Raw genomic sequence first — 26,496 nt, 5'->3', positions numbered from 1 at the left:
CCTTGCTCCCTGCATGGTCAAGGCAGGAGGTGCTAGTTCTGCCAGACATCGGCGTTTCACCTACATCGCTCCCCAGTGGTGGAACGAACTCCCGGTCTCGCTACGGACAGCTTCTTCACCCCAGTCCTTCAGACGGGGCCTGAAGACGCACCTCTTCAGACTCTACCTGGACTGACCCAGCACACAATAGCTGCCCCCCCCCCCCCCGCCCATCAGTGCTGTCGTAAATTGCTGTGCTTTTTAAATTGTGCTTTTAAATTTCTCTTGTTGCCGCCTTTACCCTGACGCTCATTGTGCCGTTTGAAGTTGTTGAAGTTTGCCGTTTGAAAGTGTATCGTATTAGTTGCCCTATAGGCTGTAATTGTACAAATCTGATAGTACTGCGTCCTCAAACAGACCTTGCTCTCAGCTGAGAACCGTCTCATTGTGGAACTGTACACATCCTGTCCCTGTACTGTCGCTATACTTACTGTATGCACTTTTGTAAGTCGCTTTGGATAAAAGCGTCTGCTAAATAAATAAATGTAAATGTAAATGTAAATGTAAATATAATTCAACAACTTGTAGTTCTAACAGTGTAATGCATTACTTGCATATTCACCTCCATTTTACCATGATTTCTTCATTAACGGTGTTATTTTGTAGCTAATATTTTAATGTTTTACTATAATAATCTATATGTAACTAGGTAGCATACCACTACTGCTAATAAGATGACAAAGAGAGAGCAATCATCACCAAACAATTTTTATTTTTAAAATCTTAATCTTAAAAATTTTGGCATGGTTCTGTGTTTTCATTTTTCTCATTTCATCCCATATCTTGCTAGCAGCTAAAACATGAATCAGGTTGATTCTTTCCTGATACGATGGGGGCCTGCTCTTCTCCCCGGTTCAACTGGGCCGACTGCCGGCCTCACGCAGGTATGTGTACTAAAGGCATGGCTGCTTAGACGCTGTAGGGGGGTAATTTACGAATAAAGAATACCAGTCAATCATGTCAATCAATTCAAAGGGGTGTTTCAAACATTCATATTTGTTGTGATCCACCCATCATGTGAAAGTATACTACCTTGACAAATGACAGATTGTAAGAACACACACTTACAAATACGTCTAAAATGTCGCTCAAACCACTTGAAGTCAAGCACTTTCAACCAATTTCACACTCAGACTTAAGAAGATGCATATTTACGTATTCCAAGTCAGTAAAGTGGTTTATATAAACTCAATGAAAGATCCCAATGAAAAATCTCTTTCTTTGTATTTCCAGAGATGGCTTTAAAAAATGTGGAAACGAAGTAGGCTTCCGTCTGCTACAAACAGGGTGAGGGCAAGTTAGCAACCGATAGTATTAAAACTGCCCGTCAAATATGGTGATTTTCCTCCAATTTACATTTACATGCTTAGTGACAGTGACTTCATTTAACACTTATCCAATGTCAGGAAAAGCCATGTAGATCTCTTGCAGTCTCTCTGTGGCTCGGGGAACATGCTGGTTGTCACAGTCGCTGAAAGAGGACATTAGGCCGTGGACAATTGACCTCAGGCAGTCCCGGAGTTCCAATAAGTCCCGCTCCGACTGCAGTCCGGCTTCACCTCTGGACATACGCGTGCAGATGTTCCGCAGCTCAATGCTATCCTAAAAAGGGGAGATGAGACAGGTGCAGGAGACAAGTGAACATGTCTAAAAATGTTGATTAATTTGAAATAAGATGAACAGATATGGCAGATTCCTCTCACCTTAGGGCGCAATAAAATCCCCTGGTCGTGAGATGTACAGCGACAGAGATCCTCCTCCACTGACAGTATATGAGAGGCTATATTAATTAGCCTTGCTAAAGTACTCGCTCGAGCCCTCTCTGCGATCGTACGAACAGTCGGACGCTTACCAGCACTGGGGGCGGCGGCAGAGCGCCCATTTAAATCACTCCTACGGCACGGATCAATGTCTACATCACACGGAAAGCTTGTGTCCGCAGCTGCAGCACAGTGCCTGTCTCTTCCCCGCGCGTAACGGTCGCCTCCTTGGGTACTAACGCATGAACGGGCATTTGTCATTTGCTGTGAATGAACCTTCTTGAGGAGTTCCAGTGCCTCAGACTGGTGTTCCATTGACCTGTGCATTGTAACCGACGCTTGCGTTTTGACTCGCCTGTTGCGACACAAGGTGACAAGCGAAGCACTTGGACGAAACGGGACATCCGAGGAACTCGCTGCGATGCTGTTTGCGTGAAAACGACAGTCTGTTACCGTGTGAAAAAATGCAAAAGCGGCAGGGAAATATATGGAACGGTCAACAGGTTTAGACGTTTTGGCTGTACACTAACTTGGCCACTAAGAGTGTATAATAAGAGTGTAGCTATATCATCAGATGTAGAACGAGCGACCGGTGTTATTCTGCAATCAGGATAGTTTCACTCTCGATAGCCAATTAGGGAAAGTAACATTGTTTTAAACTAATGCTTGTGTCTTCTTGTGCCTCGACACTGTAGTTTGATGCTTTTATATGATGTTCTAAGCTGTATTAGTTTATTCGTTGCATGTTTGTTGTTTGCCGCCGAATTAGTTTTATGGTTGCGATAATTAGTAGGCCGTGGAAGTTTTGGTCGCAGCGCTATTTAGTTGGAGGCTGATCGAGCAGCTCATTAGAAAAGTGTATTTCATTAGATGCGGAAGGAGTGTCCGGTGTCCTTCTAGATCGGGATAGTTTCACTCTCTATAGCTCAGTGTTTCTCAACCCTCTCCTGGAGGGCCCCCTGCCCTGCATGTTTTAGATGTCTCCCTGCTCCAACACAGCTGATTCAAATGATCAGTTTGTTATTAAGCAGCTTCAGGAGTTCATAACGAGTTGATCATTTGACTCAGCTGTGTTGGAGCAGGGAGAGATCTAAAACATGCAGGGCAGGGGGCCCTCCAGGAGAGGGTTGAGAAACACTGCTATAGCCAGTTAGGGTAAGCTGCATTGTTTTAAGATAATACACTCACATTTTATTGTGCTTTGAAACTATAGTTTGTAGCTTTTTATATAACAGTGTCTCCACAGATTCTCCTACTAATTAACAGGTGCATTTTAAACAGCAGAGTAACGCTATGGCGGCAGCCTCGGTCTGACAAAGTCAATCTGCGGGAGTCCATTGAGGGGGAACATCAGTGTGATCAATGCGCCATGCATCATCCAATCCCTGTGATTATTTCCTGCAGGAGACGACCTCTGCTGACAACCTGCGTATTGCTGGAGGCTTGCATAACTGTCAGTCTGCAACCAGAAAGGTTGACTTCATCACATCATATGCCTACCTCCTCCCTCTCCAGTTCCTTTCACTCACAGAGACATGGATCACCCCGGACAATACTGCAACCCTGGCAGCCCTCTTCGCTGATACTCTTCACTCCCTGGCCCTCCGGTGGGACTGGGCTCCTCATATCCCTGGCCTGGAAATACTTGTATCTCCCTCTCTCTTATCTTTATCTCCGCTTTTGAATTTCATGCTGTTGCTATTACTAACCCATCTAGAATGTGTATGGTTGTTCACAGACCACCTGCCCCCTTGGGAGACTTCCTTGAGGAACTAGATATTCTTCTCAGCTCCTTCCCAGAGGATGGAACCCCCCTGATTCTACTGGGGGAGTTTAACACGCACCTACAGACCTCTCAAGCTTCTGGATTCCTCCCTCTGCTCCACACCTTTGACATCACCCTAATACAGTTGTCTCCAACACACAAGGCAGGCAAACAACTGGATCTGGCCTTCCTTAGGGACTCTCCCAATCTCCCTAAACGTAGTCAAGTTACTCCTCACCTCACTTCACTGGCTTCCTGTCATTGCTCGCATTAAGTTCAAAACCTTCATGTTGGCATACAGGACAGTGAATGGGACAGCCCCTTCATGACTATGACCGCTCTTCAAACCCTATATGTTCCCTCAAGATTGCTGCGCTCTGCATCTACAGGACAACTGACTGTCTCAACCCGACGGGTTCGCTCTTTTCAGACATGATCCCTGTCTCTGTTGTTCCCTCAGTGGTGGAATGAACTCCCGACGGAGATTAGGACAGCGGAATCACTGGCCATCTTCCGACGAAGACTGAAGACCCACCTTTTCAGACTGCATCTCAGTCCAACTTCAGTCCCCACCCCTACCTCTAGTACTTGATGTTTATTTTATGTAATATTGATGTATTTTGATTCTGTGTTCTAGGGACTGTTGTATCATAGTATACTTGGCTTCTGTTAGATTGCACACAACTTGTGGTAGGGCTTGAATAGTGTTAAGCTCACAGTCACTGGTCTGGGAGTATTGCTAGCCTGGTCTGAGACTGTTGCTTGTCTAAATTGAATGGATACACTTATGTTCTATTGTGATGGAAGTCGCTCTGGAGGAGAGTGTCTGCTAAATGAATGTAATGTAAGTTATTTTAATGCACCTCACTGAATAAGTCTTTCAGGAGTAACTTTATATGATATGAATATAGATAAGCCTGAATCTTTTCACTTCAAACAGGACGGAAACAAAGCAATGCAGAGGTGTGTGCTAGGACATCCAACTCCTGAAGCTTAAATAAAATGAGTTTTTTTCATTCATTGTCATTTTTTCATTTCATTATTGTCATAAAATTGTGCTTTGCTGCTTACGCTCCATTTGTAGTAAATGCAGCTGTTTGCCATTACTATGCCAGTCGAAAACAGGTTATCAAAACGGCAAGCAATTTCTACGTTCTATTTGATTAAATGTTTCTGGCTGTGCAAAACGTTTGCCAAAGCAATTGGCATTGCTCGTAATTTTGTGAAGCTGGCCATTATTTTAGTAATTGTTGGCTACACCCTCTTACAGCTCCTATGTGTGAACAGGATTTCACACAGCATTGTACGTGAGACATTCTGGACGTATCACCTGCCATTGATTTACATTTTAAAAGGTTTGTTGCATCCTGTCCCTGTACTGTCGCTATACTTACTGTATGCACTTTTGTAAGTCGCTTTGGATAAAAGCGTCTGCTAAATAAATAAATGTAACTGTAAATGTAAACAGGATAATTCTGATAACATTCCTTTCATGAATTAGGTGAACACCTCTTTCCCCCAATGCATATGGTAAGGCAGGTGCATTCTGAGTAGACTAAGATGTTTTTCCAACAAGTCTTAGGCTCAGCGTCACCACCGTGGGAGGAGGGGGTAAGGAAGGCCCAATGGCCAAAAGAGGATAATTAAAATCACCTGTTAAGTTCACAACGATTATTTGTTAAGAAAAGTCAAGAAAGGTGCTGGGAACCATGACACAATACACAATAGTCACAAACAGACACAACGCTTATGACTCAAAGAAAACTGCTGTAATTTAACTATGTCAAACTCATAGGGGAATACTTAAGGAATTCCCTTCATTATGTCACAACTTTAATTGTCGTTTTTTCTTCCGCTACTCCCAATTGCCAACATTCTGGAATTTGACGGACCACAAAAGTAAGATTCTTGCAAAGTGGCCATCCACAAAATCGATGCTGCCTCCTAAGCTCACTCAACAGGAATACGTTGGTGATGGGGATCTTAAGAATAGTTCGGCACACTGCGCATTATCGCTTTGGCAAGACAGGCCAAAAAGGAGACTCCGGGTATATTTTTGCAATGCTAAACTTCAGCTCCACCAACACCAGACGTAGGAACAAGTCAAACCGGTTTCAGCGGTCGCACTTAGGCGGCATATACCTGCGCCAATCAAGACGCCTTGCTACCCGCTGCAGCGGTCACGTGTCATTTAAGCAGAACATTCCATTGCTTAGGGTGGAACCGAATAAATAGCTGGAAGTCTGCCTGCATGGCATGTGTCGTGCCGTGGAGCGTATTCACCTGCAAGAATGTATAAACACGCACCGTGTTATTTACCATTGACTTTGACGAAAATTTAAAATGTTAAAATCACTTATCCAAGAAGGAAACAGTGTGATGTCCCCTGATGGAGCAACACACATTTACCGCCATTTTTGCTCTCTGGAAGCCTGGAGTAGCAGCAAGATTGTGAGAAACTAAAGTAGCTAGCTAGACAAGTAACAGCAGTCAGGTCTCATAACATTTCACGAAATAGACTCTGCTCTTTGCTTACAATGACCACAAAAAAGAAGCGTTCCTCAAATACACAGAATGACAGATGGGTCGCCATCGCTGCAGGTAGCTGTCAATCCAGTTTGCTGGCTAGCTAGACTTTGCTAATGTTTACAAGTTGCCAAGAAGATAACTAATGCTAGCTAGCTAATAATTAGGTAATGGACAACATGATGGCCTGGGACTAGACAAATATTGGGCAGGTATTTGTACTGATAGCTAATCGTACCCATTGTAATAGCTGGTAAATCGTAGCAGATTTGCAGTTCTTAGCAGCATAGCTTATGTTAATTGTTTTGAGAACAGAGAACATTACATTGCCTAGCTAAATAGCCAAGTAGCTAGCCACCTAACAACCTGCTTACACAATCCCCTTTAAAATTGTTCTGTACAGTCGCCCATGGCACTTTGCGGGTGGATAAGTTGACGTTTTAAGGTGCATATCTAAGAGTCTGAATAATGCAGTACTGTGGTTACTCCCTGCCGCAAACTCTACATGCACGTGCACAAATTATTGCTCCGTGATGGACAGCTAACAAGCTGTATGTAGTAGTTAAGCAGCTTGTTCTGTATGGAACTTAGTGTAGTTTCACTTACTGCCGTTAGCCAGTCAACCTGCCCACTATTATGACTTGTTTTGTGTAGTGGCTTAGTTAAATGCATGATTTTAAAACCTCAACGCGTGCTTTCTTGCGCATTCCATTCTACGTTTGTTTTCGTTCAGATTCCGCAGTCGAAGCGTCAAAGGCGGGTGACAGTGGTCCTGTTTTCGTCAGCCTGAGGAACCCGGCGACAGGCAAGCCATCACGATAACCTTTCCAAACACAACTAAACAGCTAGTTCAGAAAGGTCACAGCAACTACCATGTGCAATGATCGGATGAGAAAAGATCAGCGTGCATGGCCCGTGAGTGGCACAGTCACTTTAAATGGAGAAGGTTAAGTTTACAGACACTGTTTCCATAACTGCTTCGTGAAAACTGCTGCTCGTGGAGTAATGCAGTCGGTCCTTGTTCTGTCTCTAGATGCAGCCTCCCTGTACCTTTTTGGCAGTGGCGATTCCCAGCTCTATGAGGTGAAAGCTTTTAATGAAGATTACCACTCTTGGTTCGTGGGCCAGGCAGTGCAAAGGGGTAAGAGAAGCCCGGAGGACCCCCAAGACATACAGGGAGTTCACCTGCTCACCTCTTTCAGCAAAGTCAGTTATGGTGATCAAATTGATAGAGATGTTACTTTATAAGGTGTGTGAGCATACATTGGACTCTCCTTATGTTAGTAATGAATTGAGGGATATTTGTCTGGCAGCATCACAAATGCACTGAGTAGTAAACTGTTAAACACAGTATTACTGTTACACTGTATTACAGTATTATAAGTGCACGCGCCCATGGAATTGCATACGGTAGAGACACAGTGGAAGTGTGCAGTGCTCACTGATAATGAGCCAGACCACTGGTTCCAGGTTAAGCTGTCAAAGTATGTACATTCCATTGATTAACGATTCATTTTGTTACACTGTCACTTACTTAGGAATGTCATTGCAGAAACTCAGTAGTGAAATGAATGCATCTGGCTGTGCACTTTGTAGATGGCAGACTTCTGTACATCACTCCAATGGACCCCCTATTTCTGCTGCTGCCCTACCTGATGAAGGCAGGAAAAGAGGTAGGTGTACCAGAACAAAACCTGAGTCACGTTTCATTATTTTATCTAGAGTGACTTACAATCTACATGTAATAAGGTTACATGGCAAAAGTGGCACAAACAGGACACAACTAGCCACATATGAATGATCTTCAGTGCTAAACTTGAGTGCCAAACATACTGAGGTTACAAATGTGTACATAGCTTGACATGAAAGTGCAAAACAATATGTACAACGTAATCCTAATACATACTGCATAATGCAAGTAAGCCTTTACATAAAACATCTCCCCACTAATGCTGATTCAGCCCATGGAGGAGACATACATTACTCTCGTGGTTCTACAGGAAATGACCAAGAATAACTTTATTCTTTATTATTAAAATAAGAATTTTAATAAAGAAACGACAGTGATAGTTTTAGTATCAGCATAAACTGATTGTTTACTCCAGCCTGTGTTCTGCAGGGCAAGTTTCAACCCGTGCAGCAGGTGGTGATGGATGAAGATTACCCAGCATGCACCAGGCTGCTGAGCTGCTCTCAGATACAGGCCTCCCTTCATCATGTTGCTGAGGAGAAAGGTGAGTTAGTGCTGTGTCGATGTGGAGCACTGTGGGAATATTAGGCTGTACCTCCTTTTACAATGGCTCATGTCCATGTGGTCACGTGGCCATACAAAAGATCCCATTCTCTCTCACAGCCAGCTGCAGGGGGGGGGGGTGTGGTTGGAGTGGGTAACTCCAGGTGACTCTTGAGTACCGGATGTGGGCAGGGTGTGGTTGCACTGTTGCAGATGTTGTCGTGCTAATAGTATGAGGAAGTAGCCTATCATGTAAACCATGTGATCTCTCAAAAATAGAGTTGATCTATTAAAATAAACATAGAAAGAATCCAGGCAGATGATGGTCTTTCACTGCATGGGCAAAGACATTTTATTCATACTAGACAGCAAAGTCCTGGAAAAGAGAACTTTTCAAGGTTACAGATCAGTTGGTGCAGGAGGATATTAAAATCTGTTTTCCACCTGCTTTTATGAAGTGACATTTGTTAGTTTTTGGCTGCTTAGCTGGCAGTTGCATAGGTCACTAGCTGTTTACCGCCATGCAAGAGGTGGGGTGCAAATGGAGTAGACCGCTAAGCAGACTAGTGTCTCTAACGAAGTGCGCTGGGTTGTGATGTTAAAAAAGGCAGTTTACTCTTCACGTACACCCCAGAATGCTGCAGGCATCAACAACAGGCCAGTATGGCCAGTGGTGGAGACCTATTGGGAGCTTGAAGCGTGATATTTACAGCATAATCATGTTTCTGCATGTTTATGGTGTAACAGAAATGCCATCATGATTGAAAACATGGACACTTGGTCGCATTGTTGGGTTATTATGTGTCCCTTTATTTCAGAGGTTGGAAGTCAGAAGTTCCATCGATATAGTCAAGAGAAGACGATGGAGTGGTTAAAGAAGAAGGTACTTGAACATATTGTGAAGCAAGCCTTGTGCTTTAAAGGCTCCTGGGTTGTTCTTAAACACTAAGTCCTTGGTCCCTCCAGGTGGATAAGACTGCGAGAGCTCTCAAAAAGAGTAACATCTCTGTGGGAGGTGGAGTGAAGTCCATGACTTACATCAGAGCAAAGCAGGAGTCTGATGCTGGAGAAGGTACAGTGCATATCTCCATCTGCTGTCCTCACATTGCCCAGCAGAGGGTGGAAAAATACAGTCATTTATCCTGTCAGCACCCTGAACCCAAAACTAAACAGTGTTATTGGAGTACATAGCCCTTTGTGTTTGTGTTGTGCACTTCATGGAGAACTACCTCCCCAAAAGGCATCTCTCACACAAGAGATATTTCTGCTATTGCCAGCACTTTTTGCACAGGGTCAAGCTGAAATGTAAGGACGTTGTGGTATGGTATTTCTGTAGTTTAAAAAGAGCACTCCGTGTGCATTCTGACACTACCACGTGTATTATCAGTATGTTTCTAAACAGAAAAGTAGCAATAAAAGAGTACCATTGCTTATTAGTTGCAAATGGAAGTAGTTTAGTTGAGTAAAATAAAATTTACACTACCATTATAAAATATTTCTTCATACATCTCCATAGTGACATATTAGAAGGAAGAATGTGATGGTTTGTTTTTATTTGCTCGGAAATATATTACTCTGTGTGCATGTGCAGTGGTTTAGTACTGGGGGAGTGTATTGGTTTGATGTGGTTATACATTGGTTTGCTGCCACGTGTTTTGGTTAGCTGGCTTGTGTTTTGGTTAGGTGGCTTGTGTTTTGGTTAGATGGCTTGTGTTTTGGTTAGGTGTGCATGTGTCTGTTTGCCACGCATGGTGACTCGAGTATCTTGACTCTCGCTGACTGGTGTGACTCGAATCACAAATTTAAAGGAATCGACCACAACAGAGTGCTTTGAGCCCCAAATACCTTGCCTTGAGGTTTGAATTTGGTGCAGGGCACTTGAGCTTCGAGGCAGGGAGATTCGCTCCTGTTTCACGCTTTTCCATCTCCAGATGTCTTTACACAGGTGCCAGCAGACTTGGGCTAGACAAATCTTGCATGAGTCAGCTTAGAAACACATAGGCTGGCCACCTAGTACACATGCCAGCAAACCAATATATTACCCCATCAAACCAATACAGTTCTGTCAGACTCAATACATAGACATGGATGGATGTATACACTAATCTGATTTTGATCCATATGTGGGATCCCATAATCCTCCAAATATGTGGAGCAGTGAGAGTGCACAATGCTTCTCGGTGTCCCCGGTCTCCTGTCTCATTCCAGAGTGTGGCAGCGGCAGTCTTTGCTGGTGTTTCGAGGCTCAGCTGAAAGAGAGGCGATTGGTGGCAGTGCTATGATGCTCTTTTTTTCACTCTGTCTTTGTTCTTCAGAGGATTACCTGCGTTACGCTCATGGATTAATATCTGACTACATCAGCGACGACCTGAGCAGGGAGCTCCTGAAGGCCCTGGGGTATGTTCCCATCCGCCCAAATTCCTTTCAGCAAACAGAGGTGGTTATTCCTGAAACAACCGTTATAGGGCTCTCTCCCCTTTCTGCATCGCTAGGTTACCAGAGATCTCCAGTCCAAAAGAGTTGGAGCCCCCGTCTAAGGTATAACAGCCTCGGGCTCTTGGCTGCACGTTATCTGCGCAATGCTGAAGTCTGACGGCTCTGAGACGTTGTCTCTCCATTTGTGCTTATCCAAACAGAGCACGCCTGGTTCTCACCCTCTAATACTTTAGATGTTTGGTATTGACACTAGTAGAGAATACTGTATTTGAATGTTGCACTCGTAATGCTAAGCGCTACTACAGCAAGCAGTAGTCATATATTAGTCAGAATTTTGCAGCAGTGTGTTTTGACTTTGGCTGGATTTGGTGAGGGGGCTTCGTGGGGCAGTTGAGTCACTCTGACCCTGGTGTTTGGCAGAAACGGAAAATGTCAGACAGGCCGGTGGAAGCCGGGGAGGACTACACCAAGTTCAACAGTGCAGATTTCGCCCGCAAAGTGAGTGCCTGGGGGTTGCCGTACCAATGTAAGGCCAACCCCGCAGTGATAAGTGACGCACGTGCAGCTGGAAGACAGAATGTAAAACGTTGCTTCCAATGTCGATATCGAGAGCAGGGTTCTGATTCCCTTTGTCTTGTTCGCTCAGTGTTAGGCTGAATTCGCAAATACCAAAGTGCACCTGGGGAAATATTCCATTTGCTACAGGGAGTGGGGTTAATGTAAATAAGCTTTCATAGAAACATACAGGCCACATCTTTGTGTTTTCCAACATGCTAACCTTAATCCACACGGTAAAGTATTCTCTCGTATTTTTGCCTAAAATGATCATTTCAAATAGGATAAAATAGAGGTAAGGCAAAATGTCTTTGAAGAAGTGATGTTTCTTACGAAGTCTCATTGACTAGGGGTTTGAATTCATGTATTATCTAAATGTTCCCATCAGCCTCCAAAGAAGATGACAGCAGCACAGAAATCTCTGGCCAAAGTGGACAAGAGTGGAATGAAGACAATGTCAGCCTTCTTCAGCCCCAAAGTCAAGACTGAGAAGAACTAAGTGTGTATGTGTGTATGTGTGTGTGTATGTTTGTTAATAAAGAAGGAAATGTGCCATTTCTACATGTGCTCTTTTATTTTAATTTCCTGGTAGGATTGCAGCTTTGAAACCTTTTCATGCATTGTGCAGATTATTTAAGGTTATTTAATTTGGGAAAGCTTGTTATCCAACAAGTGAGTAAAACTTCAGTTTTATTGTCAACAGTGGAGAGTCCAAGGACCTAAAATTATTATTCATCTTTGTGTCAGAAGGCGTACCTGAAATACCCACTTGATAGCAACCCTTGCCTATTACAAAAAACATTTTGGCTCAGAAAATGTCTGCATGTAGCATATTTTGCAGGAGTGCTGTGCATTATTTGCAGTACAACTAGATTTTTTTTTACATTTAAAGGCAGTTAAATTCCTTTTCATTTTGCTAATGCTCCTTCATGGTCCCAGAGAAAAGGAGTGGAATAGGGTAGTATCTGCTATCCAGTGCCTGTCTCTGAAGCTGGATACTTCAGTGGAACCTATGACCATGGAAAACACAAGGGCATTGTGCAGATGAAGCACACAGAACACTAGAAAAAATTATAACAAAACATGTAATAAGAATTATTCTTCAAACACACCCCTAGTTGGTCTTCATTACCATCTACCTCTCTCTTATGTGATGATTGCAGCATGGTTTGGCACTTATTAATACACTTTTTACCGTGACATGGCACACAACCGGTATATATTCCAATGGTGGTGCTGGGGAAAGGTTGCGTGTGCTATTACGCTGTTACAAGTTTGGTCTGCAAGCTGCAATGAATCCTGCTACAGCAGCTGCACTGAGTTTGGTGTGTAAGCTGCACTGAAACCTGCTTGCCTACAGCCAATACTCTGACCACTGACAGTGCACCAGGCTTCTCCAAGGTAACAAATTTCATCCCCACTGGAAAATTCCACTCTCCAGAAACAATGCTATAACTGCAAGCTCATATGCCTTGTGCCACGCTCAAGAGTAGCCTACCTACACATGTTCACATGATGCCACCCCAACCAGCAGGTCCCAGACCATATGGCACACCCACTCATACCCCAGAGTAGAGATGCTGCAGTACATACTGATTGAGGAGGAGTGGATAATCGCACTTGCCTTCACTAAGAGAATGCGAGTGCTAATAGTTTCTGATCTGTGTGAGAGGCTATGTTGTGTCTTTGAGTCTCAATAATGCTTAATGCATATGAAGATGGTTGACAGACTGAAAGATAGGCCTGGGTGCTGCTTCTCACACAAACATACCTTGCGGGCCACTTTGTCCGAGGAAGGGTCAAATTATCAAGATCAAGTATAAGGCTATGAAATCCAAAGAACCTATTATAGTCCAGCTTAAAACACCTTATCAACACCTTTAGACCACTAGGCCCCTGAACGCTATCAGAATTGTAACAGCTGTTCCAGACCTCATAGAGTTCAGTAGCGTAGCACTCTTACAGTGAGGCAGAAACCCCTGCTAAGGCTTTTGCAGTTGGAGCTCTGCATACAATAATACAGCAGCACATATAGCAGGTGTATTCTGCCACCAAGTGGTTAAAAGTGGGTACTACATTACTCGTGATCGTTTTCTTTTTATCAAAAATTTACTTCCGTCCAGGGCCTGTGTTTTCTGCCATCCTCTGATTTACATTTTGTGCAATATTTACTTATGTGTTTAGAATTTTCCACACTGCTATATTTAACCAGATCATTTTTATGAACCCTGCCCCAGGGCTCTGTAATGATCACATTGACTAAAAGATGAAAAGACCAGTGTGTCACATGGCTGATATTAACACATGTGTAGTAAGGTCATTTTTATACTTAAAGCACTTACAACAACACAATATTGATAGTAAAATGATACATTTCTTTATAGTAACTTTTATAAAAAAGTAAAACAGGTTGTATGTGTTAAAGACAGTGGAAGCGTATATCTAATGGTCTTTCACTAAAACTCAAAATAATTGATTAAAAAGATAAAGACACAATAAAAACTGTGCATGATTCAAGTCATATCAAGCACTTGATTTTTGCTTTATATCCCAGCACAGGTCTTATTCTCAAATTTGATTTGTTACCATAAACAACAAATCCAAAACTCCACATGATTCATCGTACCGAAAAAGCTAAAGTTAATGAGCTCTCCAGAGCTTCCTCTGACAGCATGCTAATGAAATAACACAACAGATATCAGATCATATCAGATATGATCATAAGAGATGTTTTTCTTCTGTACCAGTTAAGACTCTCACTGGTAATAAGTTCCTCAGATTGACTGCTCATAAAACCAATGGCATTAGTCTCCCTTGGTCACGCCTCCCTATGATTGACTGTTTGTGAAAACAGTGGAATGGCCAGGCAAATAATTGAATTCTGACAAAACCCCTCAAAGCCAAGAGACTGACTGTCTTTTAACACATGGTGTATGATGACCTGGATAGTTACATCACAGTAAATGGTCCTTTAGCACCCAGTAAGTCTAGTTACTATGCTAGAATGGTGAAGAGACTCCTTAGCCCATTATGAATGATGAGAAATCAAGGCTTCCTGAACCCCCTGAATCAGTGGAGTTACCATACAGTATGAATTACACATGGCTTTGACTCAAAGTGCTTTCCTGTGGAGAGCAGTATTTTTACTAGGTCATACAAGCCTCACCATTTCTTTACATGTGTTTTTTACATACTCTTATTCACAGTGACTTACATAGTTTACAATTTTTGCACATTATCCATTTATACAACTGGAGCCATTCAGGCTGAATACCTTGCCCAGGTGTAGGTTTATGAGCCCTGCACCTTACCACTCAGCTCATTACCACTACACCATGCTGCTGCTCTTTACCACTACACCACACTACTGTTCCTCACCACTACAACACACTGCTGCTCCTTACCACTACACCACACTGCTGCTCCTTACCACAACACCACACTACTGTTCCTCACCACTACAACACACTGCTGCTCCTTACCACTACAACGCACTGCTGCTCCTTACCACTACACCACACTGCTGCTCCTCACCACTACACCACACTGCTGCTCCTCACCACTACACCACACTGCTGCTCCTCACCACTACACCACGTGGCTGCCCCTGTAACAGAGCTGCTGAAACAGGCACTTCTGAACTCAGTGCTCTGTGGATTATTAATGATGCCGTACCAGCTTACAGAGGATGTGCGTATGAGCCAGGATGTGAACTAGGACAGCAAGCTGTGGCCTGCCGCTGAATTCTCTCCTACTTTGATTCGTTTTTTTACACTACATTACATTATTGTCATTTAGCAGACCTAACAGAGTGACTTACACAGGTACAGTTTTTATATGCTATCCACTTACACAGCTAAATATTTACTCAGGCAATTGTGGGTTAGGTACCTTGGCCAACGGCAAGTGCCCCAGCAGGGAATTGAACTGTTAACCTTTCAATTACGAGTCCTGCCCCTTACCCACTATGATACACTGCCGCCTACTGTGGCAGCGTAGGGCTAACAATGAGCAGAACAATAACAGGAAGGGATTACACAAATGACATCAACACTTTGTTTCTTTCTGTTGGAGTTTTGCGGACATTGCTTTATGAACACGGCCCGATGCGTGTCCGTAGTCTCGCTGTGAGGCAGTACCTGCCCGCTCTAATCCTTTTTCCTCAGCGTGTGCTTTAGACGCAGCGTACGGAACGTGCTCTCCACCACCTTCGGCAGGTGGATGGGGTTCCTCTGCAGCCGTCTCATGGTCCCGCCCTCGCCCCCTTTCTTGGCTGTGCGGTCGCGGTCGTTGTTGGGGACCCAGTGTGGCTCCTTCAGCTCAGTCTCACTGACTGCGACCCTCCTGGGGACACGCAGGGTCCAGTTGGAGTGGAGGTCGTGCTCACTGGAGCTGGTGGCGACTGGACAGAGAACCACAAACCACATGCTGTCAATTTCTTATTCTCATCCCGTCTAAAGGAAATACTAAACAACTGAGATAGGAAACAGAAGCTTCAATGAACACGATCTGGTCAATTTTAAAAGACTTCCAAAGACTGCTGCTAATCATGACCAACATGAGAAAGTGTATCTTTTTGACTGAGGTTTTGGAGGGTTTAAGTATGCAGGTGAAGAGTTTTATTGCGCAAGACAACAGGTGAGGGCAGGCCCTGAATCTGTTATGAAAACGGCTGCCTTAGGCCAGTTCAACAGCTGTCAGCATGGCCACACCTACCGATGAAATCCACGTCCTCGTGTCCGTTGTCGACAGGAGGGTTCCTCTCGGGCACGGGGGCACAGCTTGCAATGATGGAGTCAAAAAACTCCAGAGCGTCCTCCTCGTTGGGGACTGGGGACACCCGGCCTGAGGCTTTGGCTGTCTGTGGGTTTGGAGCACAGCCATAAATAACATATACATTTCTTAAAAGATTCTTTCACCTGTTTATTACAAAACATGCTATGCTCTGAACAGCTAAATCAGTTCCAGTGAGAATGCGTTTGTGTGTACAGTCTACATTAAATGTCAGTTAAAATATGGTTAAAACCGTTTTCTTTGGCAATCTCCAGTCTCTGTGTGGCTGCTCATCCCGTACTCACTTTTCTCTTTACTGCCCCCCGGTGGTAGAATCAGCTCCCTGCGACTATGAGAACCGCAGAACCAACCCACCTTGACTCACCTGTTCAGAATGCACCTTGATTGCCTGATTATTCCACACCCTCACTGAAGCTGGATGTTGTGTAAAGCTACTCTCACAGATCACGCTATTCTGCTCCGTGCGTGTGGCAGTGATATAAAGTAGTGTTGCTCTAGTGAATCTGCGTCTATGTACAGGTTTAAAAGAGTTTACAGCAGTATTTTTCAGCTAAATACTCAATCACTGATAAGATTCCAGCTTTTCTGACTCTGTTTCTCTGCATATATTTCTCCTGTTGCTCAAACGCAATGGGCTATATATATATTGTAATTTCTTATATGATGAGTTGCCCCCTATATAACTGTATGCATATCGATGATCAATACAAGTGCCATACCTGCGCATTTTTAGAGGAGGGCGGAGAGGGAGCCGGTTTCTTTTTGGCAGAGACCGTGGCTTTCTTTTCCTTGCAATTTAAATTGTTGACACAGTTTGTGTACTGCCTTCTCAAAGCGACTAACTCCTCCAAGTACTGAAGACAATCCTGTTTTTGGGAATGCAACCAAATCCGATCCCCGTGTTTGTGGTAGTCATAAAGGGGCGTAGTGACGTCGATCATAACAGAACTGCTGCTGCGTTTTAACGTGGACCCGCCAGCACTTTGCCTGCTTTCTCCCACTGCTAGCAGGGACGTGCTGCGCACCAACTTTACTGTACCCGCGCTGTGGTAGCTGTCTAACTTGTGGCCATCTCGACATTTTTGTCCCTTGTTTGGACGGAAAACAGCATTCATTTTCTTGAACATCACTTCTGTCGGAGTGAAGGTTAAGCAAAAACGTAATTAACAACGGCTTCATGGGCTTAAAGTTGTTGAAAACCGATGAAAGCAAAAATATATTTCCGTAGCATTTATATGGAAGTGGTCCTTGGTTCGGGGTTTGTCGTAATTTTCGAGACCTTGTCCATGGTCCTGAAACAACGTCAGCAACTTCCCACCACTGTACAAATCCTCCTGAAGGACAAGAACCTCGACTACTCTCTGCAGCTGACGTCTAAAAGATGTCACAGCTACGCGGCCAGGCTCCACAACCTCTCTCTGTAACTTTGGATCGCCTTTGTGCAGTTTTCCGGAGACATTTGCCAGAAACAGGACCCCGAAACCGAATCGTTTTCAGCGTCATTGCTATTGAAGAGCACCCCGTCTCATATGTCAAATACCAAGCTCTTACTCACAAGCTCACGGCGCCTACTGGTTTGGGCCAAGACAACGTTTTAATACAGAATGACAGTGTATTGTAGGAATTTAACAACCTGTGGCACCGGAGGCCAGCGCGGCCTGCCCGATTGCAGATCAGAAGGGAAAACACACGTCATAAGCAGATTTGAGCAAAACAGAAGGGTTATTGTAAATACACATTCCCATTAGTACAGGTTTGTTTTGACGCCGAGGGCTTTTTCTACGCGCTCTGAAGGTTTGAGGTGAATGACAGCTTCTCACGGGCCCGCTGCAGATGCCACGTTGCTGTCCACGGGACTGCTGTATGATCACACCATCAGGTTTGCCAAATGGCTACTCAGCATATTATTCAAAATACGTGAACTTATTTAGTCGTTTTTATTCTGCTGTTGTTTTATTAAACGCGGTTCTTGTACACTGTTTCCTCTTGTACAGTGTCTTCCTAAAATAATCCTACTTTATATTAATTACAGTACATTTACTACTGTCTTCTTCGGCATTTAGATCTACTTTTCCCTTTACAACACAACTACAACAAAGAAAAAAAAAGTTCAAGTACTGTGCATCTTGAAGTTGTGTACAATTTCAGGTGTGTCATTACTTGAGTTATAAATTATTTGAAGATTTTGTTTATATCGATTGATAGCACAGGAAGTGCAGGTTTAATTTCGTCTCCAAATTAATTATTAATCATTTGTTACACGAGGCTTAACGTTTCACTCGTTTATTCAGCCGTATCCTTGCCCAACCTCTGCTGGCCAGTGCAAGAGATTTTCAGTATGCTCATCTACTCTTACCTGCACGGAACATACCGACTTCACAGACCTCATCTGTCTTGAAGCCAGAATTTGAATTTTTCTAAGTGAAATTTCTACAACAGCAAGAATTCATAAGGCTGACTTTTAAATGAGCTCAATTCAAATTGCAAAGATTATCTGTCATATGCTGTCATATACGCAGACAGGCCCTGGGCATATGTTGGTATTGTGTTGGAATGGTCCACTCCTGTCAGGTGTAGTGTTACTTGTTGGAGCAGGTGCGCATTTTTGGTCCCAGGCTTGTGTGTTTGACGCTGGGTCTTGTTTGTGTGGATGATGGTTTCTTCGCTTTTTGTGGGGTTCTGTATTGTTTTGCTGGATTCCCTTTATGTTTGACTTCTGGAGTCCCTCTGAAGAAGAATGTCTGCTGGATGTCAGCAATGTAAATGAGAATCAATACTGAGATAATATGAAATTGAAGTGTCACCTCACTTTTTTGGTATGTGTCCATAATGGACATCCTTGGGATCCTGAGGGCGTTTCATACTTGGCAATGTACCTGTACAACAGAGCAGAAAACATTCTCACACGCTCCCTGGGGCTTGCACCATCTCACACTGACGAGCCATGGTCATTGGTACAAGCCTACCAAACAGCAAGAACTGATATATCACTTTGAAAAACTCCATAAAGTGTACCTGCAATAGTCTTAAGAATACAGATATACCTCCCACCGGTGCTAATGGTTCAGCGGAAGACAGAGGAAGTGTAGAGGCCACGTTGGGTTGTGTTTTCAGGAGAGTGTTTGTGGCTCTTGTGTCACAGAGCATACGATTAGGGTTTATGTAAGACAGGGGGCGTAGAGTTGTACTTCCCCCAGAATCATCACAGAAAGGCTGGGAAACTGGATGTTCTACATCCTCTCTTCAGCCACAGTAACAGTATAGACAGTATTGATGAGTTTTGCCTGCTACTTTCCAGGTCTGATTCACTGAAAAAGACATTTGATCTTTACAGCCCTGAGTTACCCTAATAACAAACAGGACACAGATTCATTGCTTTTGACAGTGACAATGAGTGCTGACTGAAGGTCACCTAGATTGTGATATGATTTTTATGCGGTCTGGGGGAATTTTGCTTTCAAACTGCCAACCGAATCTGGTTTGGATTCATGGCAGCAATAAAGTGTAATAAAGCAGAATATCTGTGAAATGGTGCTTGATGCAGCTACAATGATCCCACAGGAAGCTCAAAGTTCAAGGCCTCCCACGGCGCTTTCTAGCTCTGTCACCAGACTCTCCCATTTACCTTGATGGCAGTGGGTGATGGCACAGTGTGGCTGCCTTTCCCCTTTAGTGGGAGGCCTATAGAGCACCTGAAACAAACCAAGAGCTTCGCCACGCACCACAGAGCGCGGGCTACGCAGGTTGTTGCAGACACCCTTTGTGTCTGTGGTCCGCAGGGTCAGTTCGCAGTGTGCTGCTTCCTATGCGCAGGGGAAGGGGCAGAACCCTTCACCCAGCGGTGAGGGAACTGAAAAGCCAGAGAGGTACACAGCTCTCTGATTAAAGAAGCTTGCGTAACAGAGAGAGGTGGGCTTCAGGCAGGTTTTTGTGACTCCTCTACACTTCAAAGCACACGGTGTCCCCTTCCTCTTTCAAACCAAACAGCTGCGCCTGTAGATCAGAAACAAAACTTACCCTGGGGTTGTTCTCTGGAAACGCAACTACCGTTTACCACAAGTAGCGCATGACTTTTATATCTAGTTGAAACTTGAAATCAATTTTTGTTTCCAAGAGGAAAATCAATATTTTTTCAGAAAGGGGCCCCTGCTAACATGCTCAGCTGAATGTCTGAAACATGTATTAATAACTTTAAATATACTGTAAACATACCGTTAATGGCTCTAACATGGCTGTTTTTGAAACAGCCTTAGTTTGCTCATCTAACTGAGCACTTTCCCCTGGTTTGATTTACTCAGACAGTCATTGTGAGTGTCTCCTACAGGCGTTCACCTGCCCTACAGGGTCACTCTGTCTTCATTTCCTGTTCTTTCTTATGTATAAAAAAACACGTAAGCTTGAATGTCTGAGGAAACCACCGAACTTTCTTCGGTCATATAAAGGTGTGCCATTGTGGCTGTGTTATCACAGCAATTTCACCTCGCTCTGACCGCATTGACCCTGAGTTGGTGGCAGACTCACCTGGCTCTGACTGCTCTGACTCTGAGCCCACATATCCTGCCAAATCCCACACTGTTACTGTAAACTTTCACAGAGTCTGCTGTCATCTAGGTAATTGCTAAGTGCATTGACACAGCTAAAGTATATTTCTTTTCATTCTTCCGAGGGGAGAAACCTACTTTTATGAGCACACATCGCTAAGCACCACTTTATGCGTACTGAAACTTTGGTCTGTTACTGTGATGGCTTCAGTCAAACTCCCCTGCCTCTGCTGCCTCAGGATTGTGTGAAATGTACCGGTGCCAGACAGAAAAGCTTTGATACCACACCGGCCGAGGTGCGTACCTTCAAACAAGATTTAACAGTGGAAAAAACTCATCTTTTCCCCCCATAACTTTATTTACCTGTTCTGGGGTATTTCAATGACAGCTGGATAGGTGTATAGCAAAACAAAAATACAAAACTGGAAGGGGATGTTCAACTGAAAAAGCAGCTCTTGTGGTTATCCTGGTTATACTACAGCTGTGTGGACCAGTTCTGTAGGCTGTTGACGCCACTCTGATAAATCCACCACTTTGACTGGAGCAAAAATGGCAACAGTTGTTTGGAAGTCATTCTGAAGGGGTCACTAAATTACACCTCAAAAGTACTTAACAATAAGTATAATGTTAAGTACTTAAGTAAGTTAAGTAAGTACAATGTAAGTAAGTTAAATGATTCATAATAGCCGAGTGGAAATCAACATTACAAATATTAAATCATCATCAAAAGGAAACTTTTTTATATCGGTTGATATGTTAGAAGTTAGTCACAGAGCATCACAGAAATATACTGTATGAAAACACCTAAAACATACAACATATTGAGTGCATCACTTCTCAAGACTATGTTATGACATATTTGTCGTTAGAGGTTAGAGTTTCAAGCTCATCTCCCTGCATGCAACACTGAAAAGCTTGTTTTGTATGAGGAAATGAGAGAGGGGTGTGGTTTACCCTTTTTAGACTCTCGCTGCCTTTGACTGAGCTCAAAGCATGTCTCAGTTCCTCTGTCATTTGGCACGGTTTAAAGAGAGCGCGCCGCGCTGTATTCGCCGCTGTGTTCTCTGAGCTGACAAACTGCGTGAGTTCAGAGGCCTTCGAATCTGAGACAGAATTAAAGGTGAGACATCGCAAAATTAGTACCTCCGTTTAGCTATACAGTTTGATCAGAAGTGTAATGATATAAAAGTGCATATTTTAGTGGAATTCACCATTCATGTTTTGATTAACAGAAGAGAAAGCTGGTCAAGATTTGTGCAGTGAGAGTTAACTGTTGCTTGTGCTGAGTGATGATGTGACTATTAATGCCTTCCAGTGACAAGGCATTTTCTTATCACAGCATCCCTGTTTTGTCTTATTTGTTTAGCTGTACTTTGATATCTAACTGGAAGTTGGGCAGCATTTATTGACAATCTCCAGTGATCTGCATTGGCAGAACAAACAGTGTATAACAGTGTGTATATTTCACTGCGTCAGACACTAAGACCATTCTGTAGCAGTGCGTATATATCACTGCGTCAGACACTGAGACCATTCTGTATCAATGTGTATATTTTACTGCATTAAACGCTAAGAGCATTCTGGTGGAGTGTGTATATTTCACTGTGTCAGACACTGAGACCACGACTGTTGATCATTGCTGCTAGGTCACAGCAGTTGTGTCCATGTGCAAACCACACATGGAATGAGCAGACCAGCCCTGGAAATGCTGGCTCTGACCTGCATCCCTCTGTGCTGAGGCAGAAGGTGGGCGATCCAGGTGCAGATGTGTGCTTTTGGCTGATTGTAAATGTAGCTCATGTTTGTTCTTGCAGAGATGTTCTGTGAGCCTGCGCTCTGGAGAATGGCCTACAGCCTGCACTTAGAGTGCAGTGGCGCACCTGAGTTTCATTCTGGCCCTGGCTGCAGAGACAGGGCTGCTTCAGAGATGCCAGAGGCCGTCAACTTCACCACAGTCTCCTACAGGACCCAGCCGCTGGTACAGCTCTCCCCGGAGGGGGCGGGCAGTGCGGGGCAGCACATGATTCCGAATGCACCCCAAATGGCCCCGGGTGGTCGGTACCAGGATCCGGATCTGGATGCGGAGCAAAGCCGGCGGATCTCCCCCGAGGTGGACATCCCCTGCGCGTCCCGGCCCAGCGGGGAGGCCTTCCTGGTCCCGTCGTCCTGCAAGAGCATCTGCAAGAACTACAGCGACCTGCTCATCGGCGGCGACCAGGTGCTGCCCCTCAGCGGCAGCGTCGGGGACCTGGTGGCCGGGTACAGCTCCGACTTCACCGACGGGCCCTTCCTGCAGTCCTGCGAGATCCCCCCGGCTCTGGAGTCGCCCCACGGCTCCCTGGAGTGCCCCCAGCAGCCCCGCGGGGACTCGGCGCGCTGGAAGCGGGGCAGCGGCAGGGAGCGCAGCATCCAGCTGCACGGCGGCCGGCCCCTCTCCAACTCGCAGCTCAACGAGTACCTGGAGCAGAAGCTGCTGGACCTGTACCGGCAGCACATGGTGGACAGCATGCTGCAGGAGGGCTCCCCCTCTGCCATCCTGGCCTCCGAGCTCATCCTCACCAGCGTGGACCAGATCACGCAGCAGCTGTCGCGCGAGCAGAACCTGGAGGCTGCCCGGGCCAAGGACATGGTCATTAGCTGCCTGCTGCGCGTGGCCAGCGGCCTGCCCTCGGGCGAGATCAGCACCCCCCAGCTCCAGATCTCAGAGGACGTGATGTGAGCGCGCTGGGGGGGCTGGGGGAGGGGTCTTCTGGACCTACGAGAGATGATTGGACGTCAGCTCTGGGCCTGTGACATATGACTGGAAAATAAAAGTTCACTCGAACCCTCTGTTTCAGATCTCTGCTGAGCATGCAAAACCAGGGGAACATGAGCACAGATCCCATGTGGGCCACTGTTGCAGTACCCAGCGAGAAGCTACAAGTGTCAGTATAAACTTCCAGCCATGCTACAGTATGTGAATATGCCAGTGCTGTGGCTGACAGAGTTTGCTAGAAAACAGGTTAAACATGCATGTGAGCACATGTACAGGAAATATGCTCTGACTTGGAGTATATGGTTGGAGGAGACACACAAAATAAGACATTGCTCTCTCTGTCTCCTGTCATCCTCTCTGCCTGATAGCAAGACTTTGTTTAAAAGACTTGTCTGCACAGAATGGGCCTTTAAGCCTGGGCTTCAGAGCCAGTGTATTCTATGACACACGTGCAGTGATAGTACAGTATACTGGTAATATAAAGGACAGCTGTCAGACTGGGACTGTAGAAACACTGTCTTCTTTTTCAGTTCATGGCTGTTACATTCAGACAAATGCCACACATTCGGTCTTGACATGCCCACTTGAGTATTTTTGGTTCAGATTGATTTGTTGTTACGTTGCTAAAATATCATAACAGGAAGATAACATTTGCTATTTGCTCAAAATAGTTAGGGCAACCCCTGAATGGATCCATTTCTGTGTTTTAGTCTTCAAAATCATGACTGTTGTTCTTTGGTTGTTGTTTGATTGAATAATGATACTTAATGAGACTTATAAACTCATCTCTGGTGCAATTAAAGATATTGATTGTGTTGTAAAGTGCTTATTCATGGTTTGAAGTCCGTCTTGCACGCTATTTGTCTGCGGGGCTGGGGACATAGCTCTCTCACTTCTGTTTTCTCCTCAGTGAATGAGAGAGAAGACGCAAGAGAAAAAGTCACATCAAAACAATCAGGCTGATCTCTGTTCCTGCTCCTTGATTGATCTGGGGTTAGCTCTGAGCCGAGGGCCACTGGCCCACAGCCACATCCATTCCTTGGCCACGTTAATGTAACAGGAGTAGAGAGCAGTATTTTAATTCCATGACACCACAATGTTCAAACCTGTCATAACCACAGCAGGGATGACAGGCTGTGTCATGCTGTTATTCATTTGCTAAGCAAATGCACATTATGTCGATATATAACAATACGCATGGACAGTATATCTGTATACAACAATACATTCATTTCACATTGTTTTATATTCTTTGAGCTGGCTTGTTGGCTGAAGTGGATTTTTTCAAACGTAAAACTTGATGTCCAGTGTGGGACTTGAACCCACAACCCTCTAGTGCCATTTGCATCCCCTTTCCTTGGTCCTAATGCCAGCAGTCATTACTCAGAAAGGTGATGTTAGTGATGTGATCTAAATGACAGCTAAACCACAGCTCCAGCCATGCTGGTAGCCGAATCGCACGTACGTTTTGCGCTCAGCAGCAAAGTGACAGACCGTTTCAAACAGTACACCCCCCCCCAGCCAGCTGCATTTCCGCCGCCTGTATTAGCCCTCTCACTTCTCACTTCCTTCAGGGAATTTTTCTTCAGAGACGACGGTTGTAAAAGCGAAAGTTCTGCTCCTCTGGCCCCCAGCCAAAGCAGAGTTTATTGTTAGAAGCTCTGTGGCAGAGGGAGACTCCATGCTTACTGAAAGGCCGGTCCTGGTCAGTGCTGGGACGCACACAAACCACACTCTGGGAGTGGAAGCTACATGCGTGGAATGTAGGGAACTGGTTTTGAATGGTTCAATGCAGATGCATTCGGATGTGTTTTGTACCCTGGTTTGTGAAGACAATGAAACTGGTTACACTGTCTATGGCCCTGGGGAATTCCAAAATATTGGTGCTTTAACTGAAAATGCTGTTGTTCAAACTTTGTAGAATAGCAGTTACATCTTGCTAAGCCTCTTAGGTACATAGATTAAACCTGGGATTGTGACAGTGATGTTATTTTCTTGTAATTACAGTAACGGGCTATGAATCAATCTAACTTTATCCTTAATGTTGACTCACATTTAATGTGAATGTTTTGTGACTTCAGCAAGCTTGCTGAGTTTTGAAATTTCCAATCTAAATGAAAAAGAAGGGTGTATATGGAAGTAAATACTCATTTACAACACATTTATTTGGTAGTCAGTCAAAAAATACTGACTGAATGCAGTTCTTTCTATTAAAGTTCTACTATAATATCTATAAAACATCTGATTTCCTTCCTCACCTGTAGTTCCATGAAGCTGTCAGTGGAGGGCAGCCTAGAGCAGCACAACCAGCAGCCCCCTCTCTCAGTGCTGTTACAAGTGCAGACCAGACAAGTGAAACTCGCATGCCTGCAAGAAAAAAACACTTCACTGTCCCTCTTCATTGTGTTTGTTTGCACACTGCAGGCAGAGAGCTTAATTCCCACTGAATACCGGCTACCTGTATCAATCATAAACAAAAGTATATTGCAGAATAAAGTTGCAATTCCTTAGTGCTGTAGCGAACTTATCCACAGTACATTGCTTAATAACAGTGGTCTGTCTGCATGGCTGTGGATCCAGATTGCCAATCAGATAAAGTTTTAATACTTATTGATTTGCAGCTCATTTTTCAAGGAGAGAGGTAACAAACAGCAGATCATTAAAAAGGGATTAAGGACACATGATGAATCCGCACGGGACTTTTGTGTGCTAATTCCAAGGACTGCAGAAACAAAGTTCCTCCGCCACTCATTTGCATGGAGGCCTTGGGAGATGCATGTCCTTGTGCCTCGCGAACGCCGCCCAGTACACAAGCTAATTATGCCCGATTACCAATGACTGTAACCATTACAGCTTAATGTCTGAGCCCACATCTGCCATGGAACATGTGCTCTATCCCACTGAGGGCCGAGCACAATCCTTCAGTCCCCGTTGAAGGTGAATTCACCTCTCTCAGAGTGAAGGTTACATCACACACTGTGTTTCTGTCGTAAGAGTCCAAACCCCTCAGTGGACACGGCACTCACACGTGATACAGTGAGATGTATTATGTTCTTTTCTATTTCAGTGGGCCCAGAAATTGCTCCTAGGTT

General features: G+C 44.4%; 3 protein-coding genes across 3 annotated transcripts; 2 read left to right on the top strand and 1 right to left on the bottom strand.

Annotated features, from left to right (window-relative positions):
• Positions 1-6,000: 6,000 nt before the first annotated feature.
• On the top strand, positions 6,001-11,813 carry rnaseh2b (ribonuclease H2, subunit B). Its single transcript, XM_036541236.1, has 11 exons — positions 6,001-6,165; positions 6,824-6,895; positions 7,124-7,231; positions 7,687-7,763; positions 8,210-8,324; positions 9,142-9,206; positions 9,290-9,395; positions 10,639-10,720; positions 10,816-10,861; positions 11,180-11,257; positions 11,703-11,813. Exons 1-11 carry the CDS (start codon positions 6,102-6,104, stop codon positions 11,811-11,813), a joined length of 924 nt encoding a protein of 307 aa, XP_036397129.1. The 5' UTR covers positions 6,001-6,101.
• A 3,649-nt stretch (positions 11,814-15,462) lies between these two features.
• LOC118785423 (uncharacterized protein C13orf42) lies at positions 15,463-17,235 on the bottom strand. Its single transcript, XM_036540045.1, has 3 exons — positions 16,828-17,235; positions 16,031-16,175; positions 15,463-15,716 (listed from the first exon to the last, which is right to left on the bottom strand). Exons 1-3 carry the CDS (start codon positions 17,233-17,235, stop codon positions 15,463-15,465), a joined length of 807 nt encoding a protein of 268 aa, XP_036395938.1.
• A 5,341-nt stretch (positions 17,236-22,576) lies between these two features.
• Positions 22,577-23,368, top strand: LOC118785834 (protein CXorf21). The gene has a single exon (XM_036540775.1). It carries the CDS (start codon positions 22,577-22,579, stop codon positions 23,366-23,368), a length of 792 nt encoding a protein of 263 aa, XP_036396668.1.
• The last annotated feature ends 3,128 nt before the right edge of the window (positions 23,369-26,496 follow it).

This window comes from Megalops cyprinoides, chromosome 11 (genome assembly GCF_013368585.1).
Source record: "Megalops cyprinoides isolate fMegCyp1 chromosome 11, fMegCyp1.pri, whole genome shotgun sequence".
Classification (NCBI taxonomy): Eukaryota; Metazoa; Chordata; class Actinopteri; order Elopiformes; family Megalopidae; genus Megalops; species Megalops cyprinoides.
The sequence above is the reverse complement of the archived record's forward strand: the minus strand, read 5'-3'. Positions and strand labels throughout refer to the sequence as shown.

Excerpts from the sequence above, each read along its gene's own strand:
- rnaseh2b (XM_036541236.1), top strand. The coding sequence starts at position 6,102 with ATGACCACAAAAAAGAAGCGTTCCTCAAATACACAGAATGACAGATGG. Across the intron at positions 9,207-9,289 it reads TGGAGTGGTTAAAGAAGAAG|GTGGATAAGACTGCGAGAGC; the intron begins GTACTTGAACAT and ends TGGTCCCTCCAG. Across the intron at positions 10,721-10,815 it reads GAGCTCCTGAAGGCCCTGGG|GTTACCAGAGATCTCCAGTC; the intron begins GTATGTTCCCAT and ends CTGCATCGCTAG.
- LOC118785423 (XM_036540045.1), bottom strand. The coding sequence starts at position 17,235 with ATGTTCAAGAAAATGAATGCTGTTTTCCGTCCAAACAAGGGACAAAAA. Across the intron at positions 16,176-16,827 it reads CCTCCTCTAAAAATGCGCAG|ACAGCCAAAGCCTCAGGCCG; the intron begins GTATGGCACTTG and ends CCAAACCCACAG. Across the intron at positions 15,717-16,030 it reads CGAGGACGTGGATTTCATCG|TCGCCACCAGCTCCAGTGAG; the intron begins GTAGGTGTGGCC and ends TTCTCTGTCCAG.
- LOC118785834 (XM_036540775.1), top strand. The coding sequence starts at position 22,577 with ATGCCAGAGGCCGTCAACTTCACCACAGTCTCCTACAGGACCCAGCCG.